At 40.1% G+C, this 18,716-nt stretch overlaps 1 protein-coding gene across 1 annotated transcript in view; it reads left to right on the plus strand.

Annotated features, from left to right (window-relative positions):
- Positions 1–18,716, plus strand: part of thsd7ba (thrombospondin, type I, domain containing 7Ba) — a 125,052-nt gene that overhangs the window by 102,551 nt on the left and 3,785 nt on the right. The window contains exons 16-22 of the mRNA XM_084545149.1: positions 1,027–1,183; positions 7,091–7,235; positions 8,034–8,149; positions 9,106–9,223; positions 10,865–11,010; positions 12,051–12,219; positions 17,305–17,478. Coding sequence (XP_084401275.1) covers positions 1,027–1,183; positions 7,091–7,235; positions 8,034–8,149; positions 9,106–9,223; positions 10,865–11,010; positions 12,051–12,219; positions 17,305–17,478 — 1,025 coding nt within the window. The remainder of the gene's footprint in view (positions 1–1,026; positions 1,184–7,090; positions 7,236–8,033; positions 8,150–9,105; positions 9,224–10,864; positions 11,011–12,050; positions 12,220–17,304; positions 17,479–18,716) is intronic.

An 18,716-nucleotide genomic window follows, 5' to 3' on the forward strand; every position in this document is an offset into this window, starting at 1 on the left:
CAGTGAAGGGTTGACCTTGGTATTGAATGAAGCACTGTGAGAGAGAGCTCCCGCTAGACTGATCAATTGTAGAAACGGGTTTAAAGCTCGTCAACCACTCTTTTTTTTTTTTTTTTTTTTGATATTTGCACATACAGTTTTGAATTCAGCCAAAGCTGAAAGTGTGCAAATGTAAATATACATATTTGATTTGTGATGATTTTGGGCATCCGTTTTCTAAAAATGTTATGTATTACCTTAGAACTTGACTAGAACTGTGTCAATAACCCTAACTTGCAAATTGACTGACTTAACTTCTCTTCAAAGTCACATACCTAAACAACAAAACATGTTCTTTTGTAGAATTATCCATGTGTGTTTTCCCATTTTCCTTGTAGTCTATGCATAAAGTATAAACCGCATAAAATGCTTTGGATTGTATCGCTTGGATAGAGGGCAACACTCCATTAAAAACACAAAAATATTAGGAGTTAATGCAGAACAGGTGAGGAACGAAGTAGGAACAACTTCATGAATCATTAAAGAGATAATGATGCGACTACAGAGTAGACTGGAATATGTTATATTAATATATAGTAAGATAATGGTTAGTATGTGAAACCAAATAGCTGTCACGTTCTTCATAAGGCTCTCCTTAAACTGAAACCTGGGAACAAAAACTAGTAAAGACTCTTTAAATACTAATGAGCAAGAAGTCATGGCAAACTCAGCTGTCCAGCCGGACACCCTTTTCTTGAGCAGCAGGAGAACTGTGTCATACTTCCTCTATATTTACCTGGGAATTGTAAATAATTTTAACAGTTGTTGGTGGAAACAGCAAACATGACTTTTGAACCCATGTTTCAGTTTTGTACAGACAAATGTACACTTCAGACGGACTGTTGAGAGCCTCGCTAGAAAACCTCACCTGAAAGAAAATCAGTTTTGAGTTAGAAACTTAGAAATGGATTTTGGAACTCAAAAAAAAATGGCCCACTTATGAGGTCCCCAGAGACTAGTTATACACTGCATCTGCTGCTCCGCTAGGTGTGTGAAGAAGGGAACAACCAGAGGAGAGGACAGCAGTGTGGAGGATAGTCTGTGTGATCAGGAGGAAATGCCACCCAGAGCCCAGGTCTGCTATCTGGCCTGTCCCAATGACTGTGTCGTGGCACCCTGGGGACCTTGGAGCAACTGCCCTCTGGTAAGAAGCAAAAATCGAGTGACTGGACAGTTTGTGGTATAGTAAGTTAGCTGATTTGTCCATAATCCTCAGAAAATGCATCTAATACATTTCAAATAATTTGTTCCTGATTATATATTGACTCACCCTGATTATGTATTGATCAGACAGAGGTGTTTGTTGTCTTTAAGTTGCAGTGATATAATACTTTAGTGACACAAATGTTGATGCATAATATATGTGTATTTGGGACGGTGTTTCATGCACAATAAGTAACTTCTTCACAGGTTTTTGTCTTTGACATGTGTAACAGATAAAGCAAAGCATTTTACCTTTTTTAGATTTACAACGAAGTAATGTTTTAAATTGCATAAAAAAATGATTTTTATAGTGGCTGATGTAATTTATTGAAGAAAATATAGAAAATGGCTACTTACAGCTTAACAAATGATCAAATCTGCTTTCTGGGGATTATATGAACATGTTTGTCTAATTTAAAATGTTTATAGTTGTCAGTTCCGATAACAGCTGCTGCTCCATTGATTGTTGAGTATTCCTTCTGCAGAGTTTTGCCTGACTTCTATTTTAGCAGACTTCCAGTATAAATGGTAAAAAATGCTCACATTGTAGAGTACACATGAGTGAGGGGTTGGTAGTCATACATTTTGCACATTTTCAGGTAAAGAAAGTTAATTGAGTTTACTAATGTGCTTCCAGTCTCCAGTGACGGCTAGCCCTCAGGCTAGAGCTATAGAGCATATGTTCCCCAGTGTTTGTTGCCACAGGCTAGTGGTCACACGGCCATGTAGCTGTGTTATAGGTTTCCTGTCAGACACAACAGTTCATTGAACTGGAACATTGGAGTCAGAGAAAGAGCAGGATGGGAAAAGAGAGATCACTTAATTAGTCTGAGTTTTCTCCCCAGACGTTTTGTCTCATTCAGTCTTTCAGTCTGGAACCTTTGACAGCTCTGTTAACATTAGTAAAATACAGTAATGCATTAGGTGATATAATAGTATAGGGCTGTTTTGAAAGCTAATTAAAGAAAGTGCAGCAGCCGTATGAGATGACCAGTTCCTACAAAAATCCCTGCATCTGTTTGTTCAGTCAACCTGACCACTAAATTTTACTGAAACAATAGTTCAGTTAGGTTTGGTTTGAAGTATTATTGATGAATCAAACAGAAAATGGGAAGTGCGGGCAATCATGCCATATGTGTAATAAACAAGATAAAGATGAGTTTTGAGTTTATACATTCCTTTCACCTATCACTGACAGTATATAAAGACAAACCCCCTCGACATCACCCACAGAATTCCTGAATAGAGCTTTTGAAACTCAGTGTGGCTGCCATCACCATTTTGCCCATGCATGACTAAATCAAAAATGGTCAAAGAGGTGAGTGGAGCTGAGCTAGCCTCGGCAGGTAGCTAGTAACTGGTGAGGGCACCCACCTGTTACTCAAAGCAGTCACGCCTCAACTATGCATAACTTAGCTTAGATAAAAATTGACCAGTTGTACAGTTATAATAAGCTAAGGAACCTAAACCGATTTTGTACCAGACTGTAAAGTATAGCATTTAAACTTAGGGATCTTTGGGGACTGACTCGCTCTTGGAGCCAGTATCACGTTGCCATTAGAGGAACCTCTGGTTTTGGCTCTTCCACATTGTCTTAATTTTTACTTTTCTGGGATGCAACCTTTCAGTCATACTGAAAAACTTTTATATGTAAAAAAAATTACATTATAATATATACGTAGCCTTTTATTTTCTCAATAGAGTTCTGAGCAATTCCAAACAAGAAAAATAATCAGACTCCTGACCTCCATGAATACAATAACGAATACAAAAAATAGGAAGAGGAGATCTGCACATAGTTATATGGCTGTGCTGTATTTTGAAGTTGATTCACAGTCACTGTCAGCTTCAGATCTTCTCAGACTAGTATATGTCAACCTCGCCTGTCTTGACTTCTGAGATGTTATGCAGTAGTAGCCATCTGAGTTCCCACTGGAGGGGAAACTGAGAGGCATAATAAGAAATGGAGATGCTTTACTAAAAATATGTCTGTCCACTATAATTGGAAGCAGTTGTACAGCCCAGGGTTATTCCGGCACTTAGCTGGAATGAGGATATTGTCCAGTGTGTGCGGGCATGTGATGAGATTGGTGGCGTTGTGGGGTCTGAAGGTGGCATAGTGATGAAGGACAGCATCCTGTGTTATTACACTTTGATGTTTCCCTATGCTGTGCACACACATTTGTAATGGGATGGTGGCCAATGACGTCCCTACCCCAGCATTGTATTGGTTAGGTTAACGGCAGTAAAAGTGCAATTATGGGGGAATGTAGCTCCAAGATGCCTTTAAACAGACACAAATCACACAGCATCAAAAATGAGCCCTGAGCAGTTATGCAGTTTTTCCAGAGCAGTTTTGTGTCTGCATCATGATAACTGTATATGGTCAACCAGTAGCAGTTTAGATGCAAACATTTTGAGTACACTTCTATGACTGCATTAAAGGTTCTTTAAACTAGGGCTTTATTTCAACCTGAAAGGTGGATGGCACACTCCTAAAAGGCTATACTTGCCACCTATTCCTTTATTTTAGGAACAAAATGTTATGGAACAGTTGAAAATTTGTGATTATCTGTTTTAGTGGCTTTGGTATAGCAAAATAAAAAAAAAATAAAAAAAAAACAGAAGGCAGAAAACTTAATTGACAGGACTTCAGTAATTATTTTTGAATCTGTCTGGCTAAATCACATTAAAATACTGGTTTAAAATAATGAACGTCAGTGTCTATTCTGTCTTTTTCTCATACAAATAATACTGGTCATATTTTGTAAGAAGAAACAACACAGTCTCCTCAGGAACACCTCTGCTTGTAAGCTGGTTCCTTCTGCACATATTGTACCTGACTGTGAAATATTCACGATAGCTACAGTATGTACATGGTTGCAGTTGTAGATCGCTGAACAATGCTGGTGAACAATCTCTAACATGTTTTTGTGCTTTTGTGTGTGACATAAAGAGTGAAAATATGAGGCTGTATGTAAAAACTGAACATGTTTTCAGCACTTATTGGAACCTACTGCAAGGTTAAATACTGTTTGATTATACCCTTATATGATTATTTTTATTGGTCTAGTTGTAGTGTGAAAACCTGATCCGTCAACAGCCAAGTGGAGCCTGTAGATTGCAGGAGCGTATGTAGTATGTATACAATTACATGTTGCTGTGTGAACACAAGGGTGCAATGACTGCAACTGATTTATGAGCCTCACACAGAGGTCCCTCATTAGGATGTGACAGTGATTGAGGTGAGTGTCCTGGTGAATCGGGTGCAGAAGGACAAATGCAGCTCCGTACAAAGACCTTCATCAGGACAGTGTTTCCTCTGCAATCAGAGACGAAGCTGACAGTTCGTTCACATTTACACAACCTCCGCTCGCAGATTTCCATTCCCATGTTGTGCGACTTAAATGATTTGTACATTCTTATCATGCTACCACTGCCTGTGGATTGATATTTGGTAAATGTTCTCATAATTGCTCTTTCAGTAATCATCACAGTCGTCTTCATCTGCCTTCCGATGTGCAGTGTATAAGTCAATGCTACAGTAGATTCAGGTTTCTGCTGGACTTAGCAGGATCATTTCAACGTTCAGCTTGGAAATACAGTATTAGTAGCACACCAACGGCAGCCGGTGGTGAAATCCAAACTGTGTCCTAGTTTACTACAATGCCTCCAGTGAGAATCTGGGGGGAAATGTGTTTATACAGATTAACCTCTAAAATCTGAACCTGTTAACATTTTAGTATTAACACAGTGTTTAAGAAAATAAAATGAGAGAACAACACTGAAAGGGTGGTGGCATCAAGAATAATTTTGCTATACCATCTCATGATTATGACTTATTTTCCCATAATAATGGTATGCTGTCACTTCATTATGTGAAAAGATTGCAATTGTGAGTTAAAGGTCACAGTCATTTTTGGCAGGAAGTGGCAGCAACGTGTTTCTGCAAGTGAGAAACAATATTTGTGCTGAATTATTTAAAACTTTTATTTCAAGTTCCTCTAGACTCGTAGGCGAGAATTTAAATCAAAACTGTACTTTTGTCAGCCGCAGACGCCAGGTTAACACAGTGAGGCAAGCCATTTAAAAGCACAAAGTATGGATAAATAAGGCTTCTGCAATATGCAGTATATTTGCTCTTTCTATGTAAGAGTCTGAGTCTGTAGCTTCCCGTCTGTGACGTGATTCTCATATCATTTAATCATATCATAAACATTATTTTATTTTCCCAATTCTTTTTTAATGATTTCCTCCAAAGAGGGATTATAAAATGGGAACATCAATGCTATAGGAGGCCATGGGAAGCCACAAACAAACCTAAAACTTTAAAATTTCTGTTAAAAATAAAATGTATTATCTGTATTATCTAATGTATTTCTCATTGTTGTCTCATTGTAGGATGTTTGTGTGCAGTCCTAATAGTAGCTCAGTGGGACTATTGTTAGTCTGTGTTTTTTTGCATATTAATTCAATCAGATTCATAATTGATCATCTCTATGCTTTTAACTGAACTATTTCCTTGAGAAGAAGATGGTGAAAGAGCAACAGTTGCAATTTGTGACATTTTCTCAGACACTTTATTTTTTGCTCAACAAAGACACAGTATGTTGGGAATCAGACCTCAGCTTGACTCAACTGATATGTGTTTTTTGTATGATATTTTTCATCAGTGGATAAATGGCTTTACAGTGTTTTTCATTCACCCGCACACAGCCATGCAAGGAGCCTTTTTGATAACTTGAGCAACGCTGGGTTCAGTGTCTTGCCCGGGGACACTTGACATTTTACCACCAACAGTAAAATAAATAGAGCTATTACTTTCTTTCCCCAAAGTTACACACACTGACAGCTGTGACGATCAACATTCTCAGCTAACTTCCTCTTCACTCCTTCATTGTGTTACCTAGTGTGACCGCAGTGATGAAGCGAAGTGAAAAGAGTTATAAAAGGAGCTTTCATTTAATTAACACAGCACTACAGTACATTAACGCATTGCATTCATAGTAGACAGCTTTCTTTAGGAGATGTTTGCATAGAGTTTGTTAATGAGAATGACTACGGGAAGAATGCCTGTTGAGAAATTCATTCATTCATTAATTTCCTGTAACCGCTTGTCCTCTGGATGGTCGTGGGGGGGCTGGAGCCTATCCCTGCTCTCACTGGGCGAGAGGTGGGGTACACCCTGGACAGGTCTCCAGTCTATTGAAGGGCTAGCAGAGAGACACACTCAGGGTTCAGAAAACCCACAGGGTTCAGAATCTCCACACAGAAAGGCCAGCTGTAGTTCAGATATTGATAGCATTGCATTGAACTAACTTGTAGTTAAGAAGAAAGGACAGTTCTGTTGATAAGATAAAGATTATATTATTGGTTCCCTGCATGTTGTTTCTTTATAACACATTTGCACATTGCAAACATTCAAGCCTTAATTTTGTGGTGAGAAAAATACATTTGTCACCGCAGAATTATATTTATATTTACAGAAAATTTTTATAAACAGAGTTTTGAGCATGTTATCTGTGCAGTTCCATACTTTTTGTGTATATGCCAGTACTTCTTTTTTTTATTCTATTTTATTTTATTATTCGTTTTTTATAAACCACACTTTTTTCTCTTGATATTTTTTCTGCCCTTTTGTATGCTGTTGTAAACTGCAATTTCCCCATTGCGGGACAAATAAAGCTTTCTTCTGAATTCTTCTTAATTATGTACTTGTAGTTGTAAATATAGGTCTTAAATGTAATTGCAGGGATTTTGCTTCTGCTTGTCTCCATCTGGTTTAATCCCATGACCCTTATTCATGAAACTAAACCTGCTTTCATTTGGTGTTGTCATGGCTGTGCAGCAATGCGACCAAGGGACAGCAAGAAACCGGAGCCGCGATGTCATCCGCCTCCCAGCCTCAGATAACGCTGCCTGTCCAGACCTGGTCCAGTCAGAGTCCTGTGTTCTCAACACCACCTGTTTCACTTACGAGTACAGAGTCTCAGGTAAAGCCAGCTACGCACCTTGTCTGGACTCACACTGTTATTTACTTCCAGCGAGAATGCAGCAACACTCTGCTGCATCTGAGTAAACAGGGAGTGTTGAAGCTGTTACATCTGTCTGATAAAGTGAATAGTCATGAAGCTTATTAAATACATAAATAATTTAATATATAGTATATTTGTATGCTGATGGTACTGCTGATCTCGTATGCCACCACACCGCCTAGTTTATTTCATGGTTATGGATCCAAGTGGAGATCTAATAAATATTGTCCAAATTATGACGATAGACTGTCCAATAGAATTTAAAATTTAAATTGGAGGCAAGGGAATATCTTGGACAGTACACTTATGCTCATGCTGCTTCTACAAACCTAAAACTGGAATGAGCAACACAGCTAGAGTTACATACACTCATTCCCCCTGAGAGGCTTTAAAGCTCTACTAGTCTAAATTTCAGCAAAATATTCAGAGCTGTTTTATTTGGTATTGTTGTATGTGTTTGTGATAGTTTTCTAGGGTGAATGATCCTCATTATATTAACTTGTGCGTATGTTACTTGTTCTCAGGTCTGTCGTGCAAAAGAAAGTTGTTCTCGCTGAGATTTCCTAAATAAATAAGGCTTAACTCCTGAACTGAAAAGGGATTAAAAAATGTGTGAGTTTTGCTGGCAGGAGCAAGTAGTAGGGGTTAGTGTGCAAAATGATGCCGTTGTCGTACAACAGACAGAGATCCTGCTGGTACGGGCATTTAAGCCGCTCTGACAGTGAGACTAATGCGCATATGTTGCTGTGTGTGCAGACTGGAGCACATGCCAGCTGAGTGAAAATGCCATCTGTGGCCAGGGCTCGCGGCTGCGTCTCCTGGACTGTATTCGCAGCGATGGCAGGATTATGGAGGTGCAAAAGTGTGAGCAGGTAATCACCGTGTAAAGAATTAAAGACCTTGATTTTCACGATGGTTCCTGTACTTTAACGTGCCTTTGTGTATGCATATTGTCTACAAATCACATATTCATACAGTCATACAGGTTACATATTTGTTCACTTTGGACAGGAAGGTTTAACCAGACATTTTTTCATAAGTTGTATTTGGTGCAGGAAAAATACAGCACAAAGGATTGGACTGCTATACTAATAACAGTTTGAAATCTAAAATGTAATTCTGTTCATAAATCTTTAAAAATATTAACTAATACAGATGGGATGTGAACCAAATTGCCGTCCCTAATGCCTAAAAGAGATAATTGGATTATAGAAGTTTTTGTTATGTCTGTTTTTTCTTTCAAAATAATAAGTATTGATGTATAATGCAATGCTCCAGCTCCTGTTCTCTTTCCATAGTTCATACATTATTGAAAGCCCAGTTGCACAATTTGTTTAAGTGTAAATGTCATATCTAATTTCCTAACAACTTTATTTTTCTCTAAGCAGCACCACAACTTAAAGTCAGCGCTTTAACTGTGCAAAGACAAATGTTGCTCTTGAAGTTATTGTAAATCCATTAAGAGTAGCAGCTGGAATATTTTTCACTTTTGTGCCGCAATCTGTTCATTAGTCTTCTTCCACAACCTGCTGTCGACCTCTCAGAATCATTTTATAGAGCAGAGTGAAGGGGGTTTTAATGGGATGAATGGGTTGTTTGTGTTTAAAATGTTGTGTACATTAGCTCTGTGAATTGGAGCTGTATATAAGGATAGCTCCATAATATTTCAAAGCGCTGTAAATTAGTTCTATTGTTCAACTTCTTCGTCTCCACCGTCCTAAAATGAACTGCAGCCAATTTAAAATATGGAAATGTGGGCACTCCCGCTTTCTTGTTAGTGGAAGTAATTAGCTGGCCCTCCTCTCAGCTCTGCTCTTGTTTTCTACAGTTTGGTTTGATCAACAAGTGGAGGCTTTCGGAGAGCTGCGTGGTCCACTGTCCTGTCAGCTGCGTACTCTCCGAGTGGTCGCCGTGGGCGGAATGCTCGCACACCTGTGGGGGCCAAGGTAAACATCACGAGCCAACAAAGTCAGCTTAAACCAAGGGGAGCAACATCCTGATGAAAGGGGCACACATCGAACCATATATGCAGCTCCTCATTATTCCATCTGCTCAGGCATTCACCAAGAAGTTGAAATGTGCATGAATACATTTAAATGCATTAAAATATTTACAAGTATGTGTAATCCAAAGCCCTATTATACTGAGTTGTCTTTTTCCCCCCAGAAAAATATATAGTAATATCCTCACTTCCTTATTATAATGCATAAAGGCCTTCTTATCCTAATTAATATGGGCAGCTTGCTTTATGAGGTTATATTTTAAGAGTAACATTTAAACTACATACAGCTCAGCCCTTATGGGTGGCATAAATGATTCAGTGCTCCTAAATAAAACATACCTGCATGATTGCAAAGATGCAGTTAGTAATCACCAACCTGTGGTATGCTCGGCATCACTTTGAGAAAGTCACATTATAACCTCATGCAATATACAAAAGTTGATGATTTAACCTGGATGCATATATTGTTCCCAAAGCCAATCACCCTGAGAGAAAGTTTGTTATTCTGTAATTGGAACGACTCAACACTGTATCTTAAGTCCATTCATTTTAATTTTTCGTTGGCTGTCTGTCTGCTCAGTTAACCCTTCATTAGAAATAAGCTCGCACTGACACAGGCTTTCACCTGGGGGTTTGAACTCCAGACTGTTTCTCTGTGTGTCTCTCACAGCTCTGTCACAATTGTTGTGACTCTTCCTGCCACACTCTCACTTCATTCGTACACGCTATGAAACACATCTGTCAGCCTTGATGAGGGATTTGTGTCGTATCTGTGTCAGACAACGCACGGTTCTTGTTTTGTCATGAAGCCATGGGAGCGTTAATGTTTTTGGTTTGATTTTTGAGATGGCAGAGCTGAGCGTCCTTCTTGCTGTGTATGCCTGGGGCTCATGGAGCTCAGCATCGCCCCTGGAGTAACACACACACACACACACACGCAACATTTGCCAACTAGTTGGCTGATGGAGGCCATGCTTTCGCTGAGCCCCACCGGACCCAGACACTAAGCTGCTCTACAACACACCGAATCCTCTCTCTCCCTCTCCCTCTATATGTGGCCACTTCTTTTAACGGTTACCAAACTTTGCCCTTCACACATTATTAATGGCTCACTTGAACCAACCACTTTTGGAGGAAATTGCTGGATCTGAGCATAAAGTGGCACGGTGACACAGACGTATAGTGCTATTGCACTAATTCCTCTTTGTCATGAGAAAATATTTCTCAGGCTAAAGAGAAGGCGCAGCCTCTTGCACTTCTAAATAAATGATCATCATTCATTTCAGCTGCTCGTTTTATTAACCGTTATTTTATGGGGCTTCATGTCTGTGCAGCGAGGCATTTATGTCTCTCACCCTGTCTTGCAAGCAGTTTGGTCGCGAAAGTATGAATTCTATAGTGTTTTATTTTTATTCCACTTTAGCAATTTGTCATGTTAACAGCGTCTCTGCAAAATATCACTGTTGTTGAGTTTGGCACATGCAGGCAAAAAGTATTCAGCTTCAACAACTAGCGCACAGCTTGCAAATGTAGTCTGGTCTCATCTATTGTATCTATCATAATGGTGTGATGTTATGTACTGTAGGTCAGTCCGTGCGCACCCGGAGAGTCCTACAGGAGGCTCATGATGAGGGTCGTCCCTGTCCCAACCAGCTCACCCAGACCAAACCATGTCCCATAAGGCCTTGCTACATGTGGTTCCTGAGTGACTGGTCGACATGCACAGTGGAGGTAGGACCTGCATTTTCTACTTCCACGTGCCGTCCTGCATTTACCAAGCATTTCCACATCCATTCGAACTGGAAACCCCACAGTTTTGTTGTCCATCTGTAATTTAAAATAAATATCCCTTTAATTGTTTTCAGTTTAGAATGGTATCACAGGGAGCCGTCGCTTTTCATGAAGGTACCCTGCCGCACTGAAGACCGATGTTTTTATGAGCGGGTCCTCAATTTGTTTTCACATGTGCTGGCACACAAGCAGCATGTGTGAAAATACTTTCACACTTTTTCAGAGATTTACAAGTGTCAGTGACACAACAAGAAACATTTAAACAAGCCAGAAGGAAAAATTGCGAGCATGTAAATGTGGATGTAAACGATGCAGAATTCAAAATTACCAAAAAATGTATTTAAGGAAATATGGAATGTGCAATATTCAAAAAATTGAAACTTCTAGAATTCTATCTGCACTGAGGAATTACGCAATCTCCGTTGTTTGCTTCTCATTTCACAGACCATACTGACCTTATATACAGACTGGCTAATCTGTATGGTGGTCAGAAACAACCAAAAGAAACCTTACATTTCATTTTAGTCAACAAAGACCACACCTTAATTCATACAGGGAAGTTTATTTCGTTGGCAGGAAGTGAGGGAAATGGGTGCAGGGATGAAAGTGGTCGAGGGCAAGTGTTGAGAGGGGTCAAATGGAAGGGATGAGCGAGATGTGGAAGATGGTCTTTAGATGCAGAGGAACCCAGGGAGTAAGACTCATCAAGCCTTGGCTCCTTGTCCCTGTGGTTCCTGTAATGGAAGAGGGAAGAGGAAGTGAAGAGAGGGATAAGGAGGGTGGGGTTCAAAAACTGAGATGCACAGAGAGAGAGGGGTAAGACTTACCTTTACAGGTAAGCAGGGGAAATAGACGTGAAGAAGTTGAATAACTGGCTGGATGAGTAGTTTCCATTCAACTAAATTATGGTTAAGAAACATCTGCAGGTAAATCTCACAAACGCCTGAATGGTCTACGTGTGTGTGTGTGTTTCTGTGCAGGGTGCAGAGTGCGGTGAGGGGCTCCGGACAAGGAACCTGACGTGTGTTGTACACTGGGGTAACTGGCATGAGTCTCCTTTTCAGCAAGTGGAGGAGGAGCTTTGTGGAGACATACTGAGGCAGCACATCCAACAGAGCATGGAGCAGCCCTGCTTCGTCCCCTGCCCAGGCAAAGCTGCACTCAAAACATACTCTCTGACCACATTTCCTTTTCAGATGTGTTGCGTATATATGCAGTCTATAGTGTTATACTGCACAAGTTTTGCACAAAACTACTTGTCAGCATGAACAATTTCTTACTGTAGACATTTTGGATTCATAACCTCCAATTATTTAGCCTGTCTTGCTGCATAATCAATAATCTTGTTTTTGAACACAAACTCATTTGCTGCAATCTGCCAATACATTGTCCCCTCTTCCAATTGGTTGACATTTTCAGGTGCTGAAAAATTGCAAAATCAATGAAAGTCATGGATTAACTAATGAGCCTTTTAGTTCTACATTATCTGGTTTAGCCTGTTCAATAAGAGCCAGTAATGGACACAATGTTCACTTAGACTGGAGAAAAAAAAAGGAGATTAATTCAAAGTTTTTGGATAGTACTGTACCTGAGAGCTTCAACACTGCAAATGTCAGAGCAACAAAAAGAGAGGCAGATTTTCACGATCAATAACTTGACAACACTATTGATTTTTAACTCTTAACAGTGTCACACATTCCGTGCCTACAAATAAGTAATGTGTGGAAAAAAAACCATCTGAGACTGTGTAACTGAAACAATTAACAGATCACACCAAGGAGAGCAATCACTCTGCTTATCGCAGCCTCGCAAATAATGCCTATGGGAATTCTTCATGGGAAAGCATGAGAGCAAATGTAACGGAAATTATTTTGGAGCAGCAAAAATAGATGCCACGTGCCACAATAGATGACACAATGAAACTTGCTTAAAGAAAGAGCAGCGCTGATAATACTTAGTACTATTTGTGAAAATCCAAGTACGAACCAAAGGAGATGGGAGGTAACAAAATTAAATGATGTTATTAGGTTTATTCTACTTTATTGTAATTTGTCACAGTGATGAACTGATTGAAGTGGTGTTCTTAGAAGGTGCTGGTAGCAGCATCATGATGAAGAACTGGACAGACATAGTGGTGTGGTAAAATGGTGGTAAAAGATTCATGCGGCTATACGAAAATATCCCCTCACTCACCCAATTCAGCCACTACAGCCACTTCCCAGTTAAGTCAGTCATAAAATTAAACATTTCAGTTCACCAGTGAGATCCATTGACCAGTGGACCAACAAATAAATCATGTTTCCCGTAAACTTCAAGACAGTAAATGACATACTTAGTCCACGATCTTAAAAATCTGGAATTTTAGCCAACGACTCCACCAAATATGACTGGAAGTGGCTTATTTTACAAGTGAATAAAAGCCTAAACTGAAACCAGACTCCTGATTATATTTACACTGTTACATTTCTTGGTCAGGAAAGCAGGAGCAGATGATTGTTGTGGCCTATTATTTAGCAAATGAGAGACGTACTCAGAAAACAACATCTAAAATATGGGTTTTAGTATTGCTTTGTCATTGATTCTTTTAGTAAAACACATAAAACAAGAATGCACATAGAACAATAGAAACCACATGAGAAACCAATAGGAATGTTATTTGTACATAAATGCAATAAGGCAACTAAATAACAGTTAAGACCATAATAAAACCAAGATGTACAAATGTAAATCTAGAAGTCAACCAGTGTTGCCAGACATAATTGATGGTTTCCAGTGCAACAGATGTTAAAATAACACCAATACTGCCTGACATATTAGAGCAGTGTTTTCTTTAGTACTCAGATTGCGTGTACCAGTGTAGCCTATCATAAAAAACAATGCACCTCCACAACTACTTACATCCATCTGCTGTGAAGCCATTAATGATGTCGTGCAGGTGTTCTTCAGAGAGCGGCACAAGCAGTGCACGTTCAGTGCACATATGCACATACACATACTGTCGTCTTGGGCAGAGTAAATGCACTTTGTTTCAATTCATCATTAAAAAGTAATTAGAACTCTTACAAGGAAGTGGTTGTCACTAGAGGCTGCCGCTCTGAATACCTCGATGGACAATAACAGCATCTGTCAACTATAAATTGGAACTATTTATTGGGAAAGATGAGTTAAATATGTAACACCCTGTAGACCTGATTATGTTTTCACAAACTGATGACTGTACTATAGAGAAAAGATCACTCCCCAGTTACATACCATTTTTTGGGTTAGGGTTAAAAAAAAAGTAGTTCAAAAAAATGGACTGGCAACACTAAAGAAGACACACTCCCTGTACGTAGCGGAAACTATTTATTGAGTCCACAGCCCAGGCAGTCTGTACTTTGCTCAGTTAGAACTGGCTACATTTACATGGACAATATTTCATAGGGCTGTAACGACTCTGACGGCAACGTAACTGTTGCTCTAAAATGATCTTAGAAGACATATGAGTTTACATGGCCCAAAACATCTGTGAGAATTGAACTGTGTTGAGATGCTCAAAGAGTTTTTACCCCACTTTTACTGACATCACTGAATTCTTTCAAATGAAGAAGATGACCAAGTCAGGCTGAGACAAACCCATGTTTTCAACATTGCTGCCCACGCTGATGGGCTTTCCTCTTCTTTTGAGACACTCATTTAAATGACTTAGTGTTTTGCCACCTGACGTTTACCACAAAAAGGCAAGACATGTGCATAAAATATCTATTAATTCAACATCAAAGATTTACATGTGGTATTTATATTCTTCTTTGTTCTTATTATTAGTGGAACACTGGTTTCCATGTAAACATGAACACTGAATGGGTTTTCTCTTCCACTTGTTATGCTCTCTTCACTCGATGAGCAAGTGGCATCAGGTGCATTCAGGTGAATCACCTGCTGTATGACTGGGGCAGGGCAGCGCCTGAAAGCACACAAGAGAGAGGAGACAATAATGCACATGCAAACCATGTGCAGTATAATGTGGTGGCTGTGTTCAAGTTTATTTCACTTTCAAGTTTAAATAAGTAAAGAATAAAATAAGTTAATTTGTTTATATGCTTAAATCTAGCCAGCAGTTACCATTTCATGTTTAGCCATTCACCGAACTGCCGTGCAAAGTGCATCAAACCACATGCAAGCAGTTTTCTGAGATGGATGGCGGTAACAGCGCACCAGTGCTGTCTATGACATGGTACAAACATTAAAGTATGGGAGGAAATTGATTCAGCTTTAATGGCTGAACGGCACAGGCTCGGTAAAACAGTAGAACAGATTTACTGCACCTATGTTTGCCTGCACACGCCTGTTTCATTGAAGCGGACAGTGAACAATGTGATGCCAGAATTCAGGCTTGATGGAGCCACTTTCCTGGCTCCCGTATATTAACACTGAACCCCCATCAACAAAGAGAGAATGTAACCTTTCAGACATTTTGTATTGAAATAAAAACTGACACAGCGTGCTTTTAATTGATCCTTTTAGTGAGGAAATTAAGGGCCCATTACATTAACCGTTTATATTTTTAATTAAATCCATCCTCAGCGAAATGGTCAACCATATCATTATAAAATCACCATAGCAACCAGTAGGCAGCATATCACAGTTAACTGATATCCCATGATCCCTGCTGATGTCTTTTTTTTTATTTATATTTTTCAGCCACATTGTGAATGTAGAATTTGCCTTAATTGGGGGTTGCTGTTGGCCACCTGACAACTACAACCTGCTTCACTGTCAGCCTTTCCACACTGAAAATCTATAATGAAGCTTTACTGTCCTTAGGCACATGCCAGCTGCACAAGTCGCAGAGAACATATGTGATTCTTTGTCAAAGTCAGACAATCATTACCATCTGATAAGAAAGCCCACTCAGATCTCCCATGCAGGGCTTTTGCCACGTGAAACTTTTTCTTGCTTTTGCAATAAAGAGACACCATCTTGCGGTGCTTGCTTTTGTTCATCTGCCTCTCGCTCTCCTCTGATCCTCTCCTTGATTCATCACTCAAACCGCCTTAGCTGTGAGTCTTGGCCCGGGATCAAGAGTGTTTGATGGCAAGAGCCGACGTGTGTGTATTTGTGTTCATGCGACTGTCAATGGGAAGGTGGCAGGCGCGGCATAGGGGTCGGCTGAGATACGCAACATGTGTGTGTTGCTGTTTGCTGTAATGCAGCTTTTGCCACAGCATGCTTCCACAGATGTAGCAGCATGGGAGAAGAGCTGATAGAGTGTATCCATATAAAGATGAAAGATAATGAGATGCTTCATTTCACAGACACTCACTAATGGGCGGTCAGGGCACAGAATCAGAGGGTTGTTCTGGCTGAGGAGCTGTGGCTGCGGGTGATGTTATCACCAGAGGTTGACCCTATCAAGGATCACAAAGGATATTCATGTTTGACATTCAAAAAATGCAAGTGTGCTTGTGTTATTTATTGACACACGGATTACCGGCCTTTTTCCACTAAAACATTTTCCACAGTAAACCAAAAGACGTTTTCCTCAGCTGTGAAACATGTTTCAGTGTCAGGTGTTACTTTTACAGTGGGACTTGGAGTTTTAACATGTATTGTTCATTCATTCACTCATCTTCTGTAACCGTTTGTCCTGTGAAGGGTTGCCGGGGGGGGGGGGGGGGGGCTGAAGCCTATCCCAGCTGTCACAGGGCGAGAGGCAGGGTCACCCTGGACAAGTCGCCAGTCTAGCGCAGGGCTAACACAGAGACACTCACACATACGGCCAATTTAGAATCATCAATTATGCATGTCTTTGGACAGTGGGAGGAAGCTGGAGTACCTGGAGAGAACCCGCGCAGACACAAGGAGAACATCCAAGGCCCTAGTCAGCCTGGATTCGAACCCAGAACCTTCTGTGTGGCATCAGTGCTAACCTCCACGCCACTGTGCCGCCCATTTTAGCATGTATTGTATAATTTATAACTCTGGTTGATCTATTACTCCTGAATACCCACTGGGCTGCCTGAGTAATTTGCTTGTGCATTTGGTGCATTATCAGCCGCAGATGTGTGCTGGAGTTGTTTTCGATCTCTTTTAAATGTTCCAGGAGCTTGTAGGGGAGCCAATAAAATGATCCCTGAAATAGTGTTGGCAAGCTGAATATAAACCACCCTCAAGTATCTGAGAGGAAAGTCTGACAGTATTATTGACCGAGCTGTGCTATCAGTGATGTTTTTCATGTCTTCTTTTTGCCCTCAGGAGACTGCCATTTGACTGAGTGGTCATCTTGGAGCTCTTGCCAGCTGACCTGCCTGGAGGGGCGGAGCTTTGAGACCACCGGTCGCCAGGCGCGCTCCAGAGCTGTGATCATTCAGGTCATGGAGAATCAGGGCAGCTGCCCACATCAAGTCTTTGAGACCCAGCCCTGTAAAGGTACAGAGGAAGCCGCCCATATATATATATATAGTATACACATCAACCTTTAACCCTTCTTGAAAGTCACCCAAAAGTACAAAAGTAATTTTGTAGGTATTCCTGCTGGTATATTAGATTTTGTGATTTCCTGGAAAACTATTTAAAAATATTGATGACTTATCCTGCACTTGGGGTGTAAACTAATTTTTCATTCAATAAAATTATTTCCCAAACTTTCATTTTTTCAGCAAATGAAGCTTTATTATATCCACTGCACGCTACCTCCTCTGTACCAAGCAGTTGACAGAGTTAACATTTACCGAACTAAAAACCCAGAGATTTCCAGAGCTAAAGGTAGAGCAATTATCGGACTGACATTTATCAAGTGGTCATGGCATATTAATTTTTAAAAGGTGATAATTTGTCAATGTTGTGTCGATGGCTTGTTTTTCCAGCGCGTAAGTAGGCAAATAAAATCAGTCAATGCAGATTTAAAGCCCGGGCTCCAAAAATCGGCAATAAGGAACTATACCGACTGAATGCTGTGTGTCAGAAGGTTCATGAACACGCTGCAAAGACTACAGCTAACAGCTGTCTAGCACGAACTGTACATTCTGCACCCGCGTGAGAAGAAATAGCTCTCCATACCAGCACGTTGATGCGGTCTGCTTTCATCCTCCAAAGAGGGAAACGGGAAGAGTTACGAATGCGAATACACAAACCACAGTGCAGAGCTGGCCTCTCCAGAAATACATTTTGTCTTCAGTTTTTTTTTTTTTCATTTCAGATGTTTATGTCGTTGTGAAAATGTCTACTGTATTGGAATGTTAAGAAGATGAAGACAAAAAATAAATAAATAAAGAGCCTTGAGGGCTGATTTATTTCTCCTTGTTCTGTGCAGTGCATCTGCTAACTTTGTACACTCAGAAAAAAATCCTCATCTCCTCACCATGTATCACTAAAGTAGAAACTGCCTTTTGATAAACCTTCAATAAACTTTATATCTACTCAAGAGGGCCACGGACGGATTTTTATATCCGACCTCGAAGCTATATTACAGTGTTTATCACTGTGTATTGGGGCACGGTTTCCTTGGAAAGTCACTCGAGTAGTGTTTGCACTGTGACAGAACGCTCATCGAATGACACAGTTCATAGCAGACATTATGGACTGTCAGCTTCTCTGAGGTTTGAACACAAACCTGTTCAGAGGTAAAAGGCTATATGGCAAGGGTCAGTTCTAAAATAACGGCTTTA

Source organism: Chelon labrosus (assembly GCF_963514085.1).
Source record: "Chelon labrosus genome assembly, chromosome: 5".
NCBI lineage: Eukaryota > Metazoa > Chordata > Actinopteri > Mugiliformes > Mugilidae > Chelon > Chelon labrosus.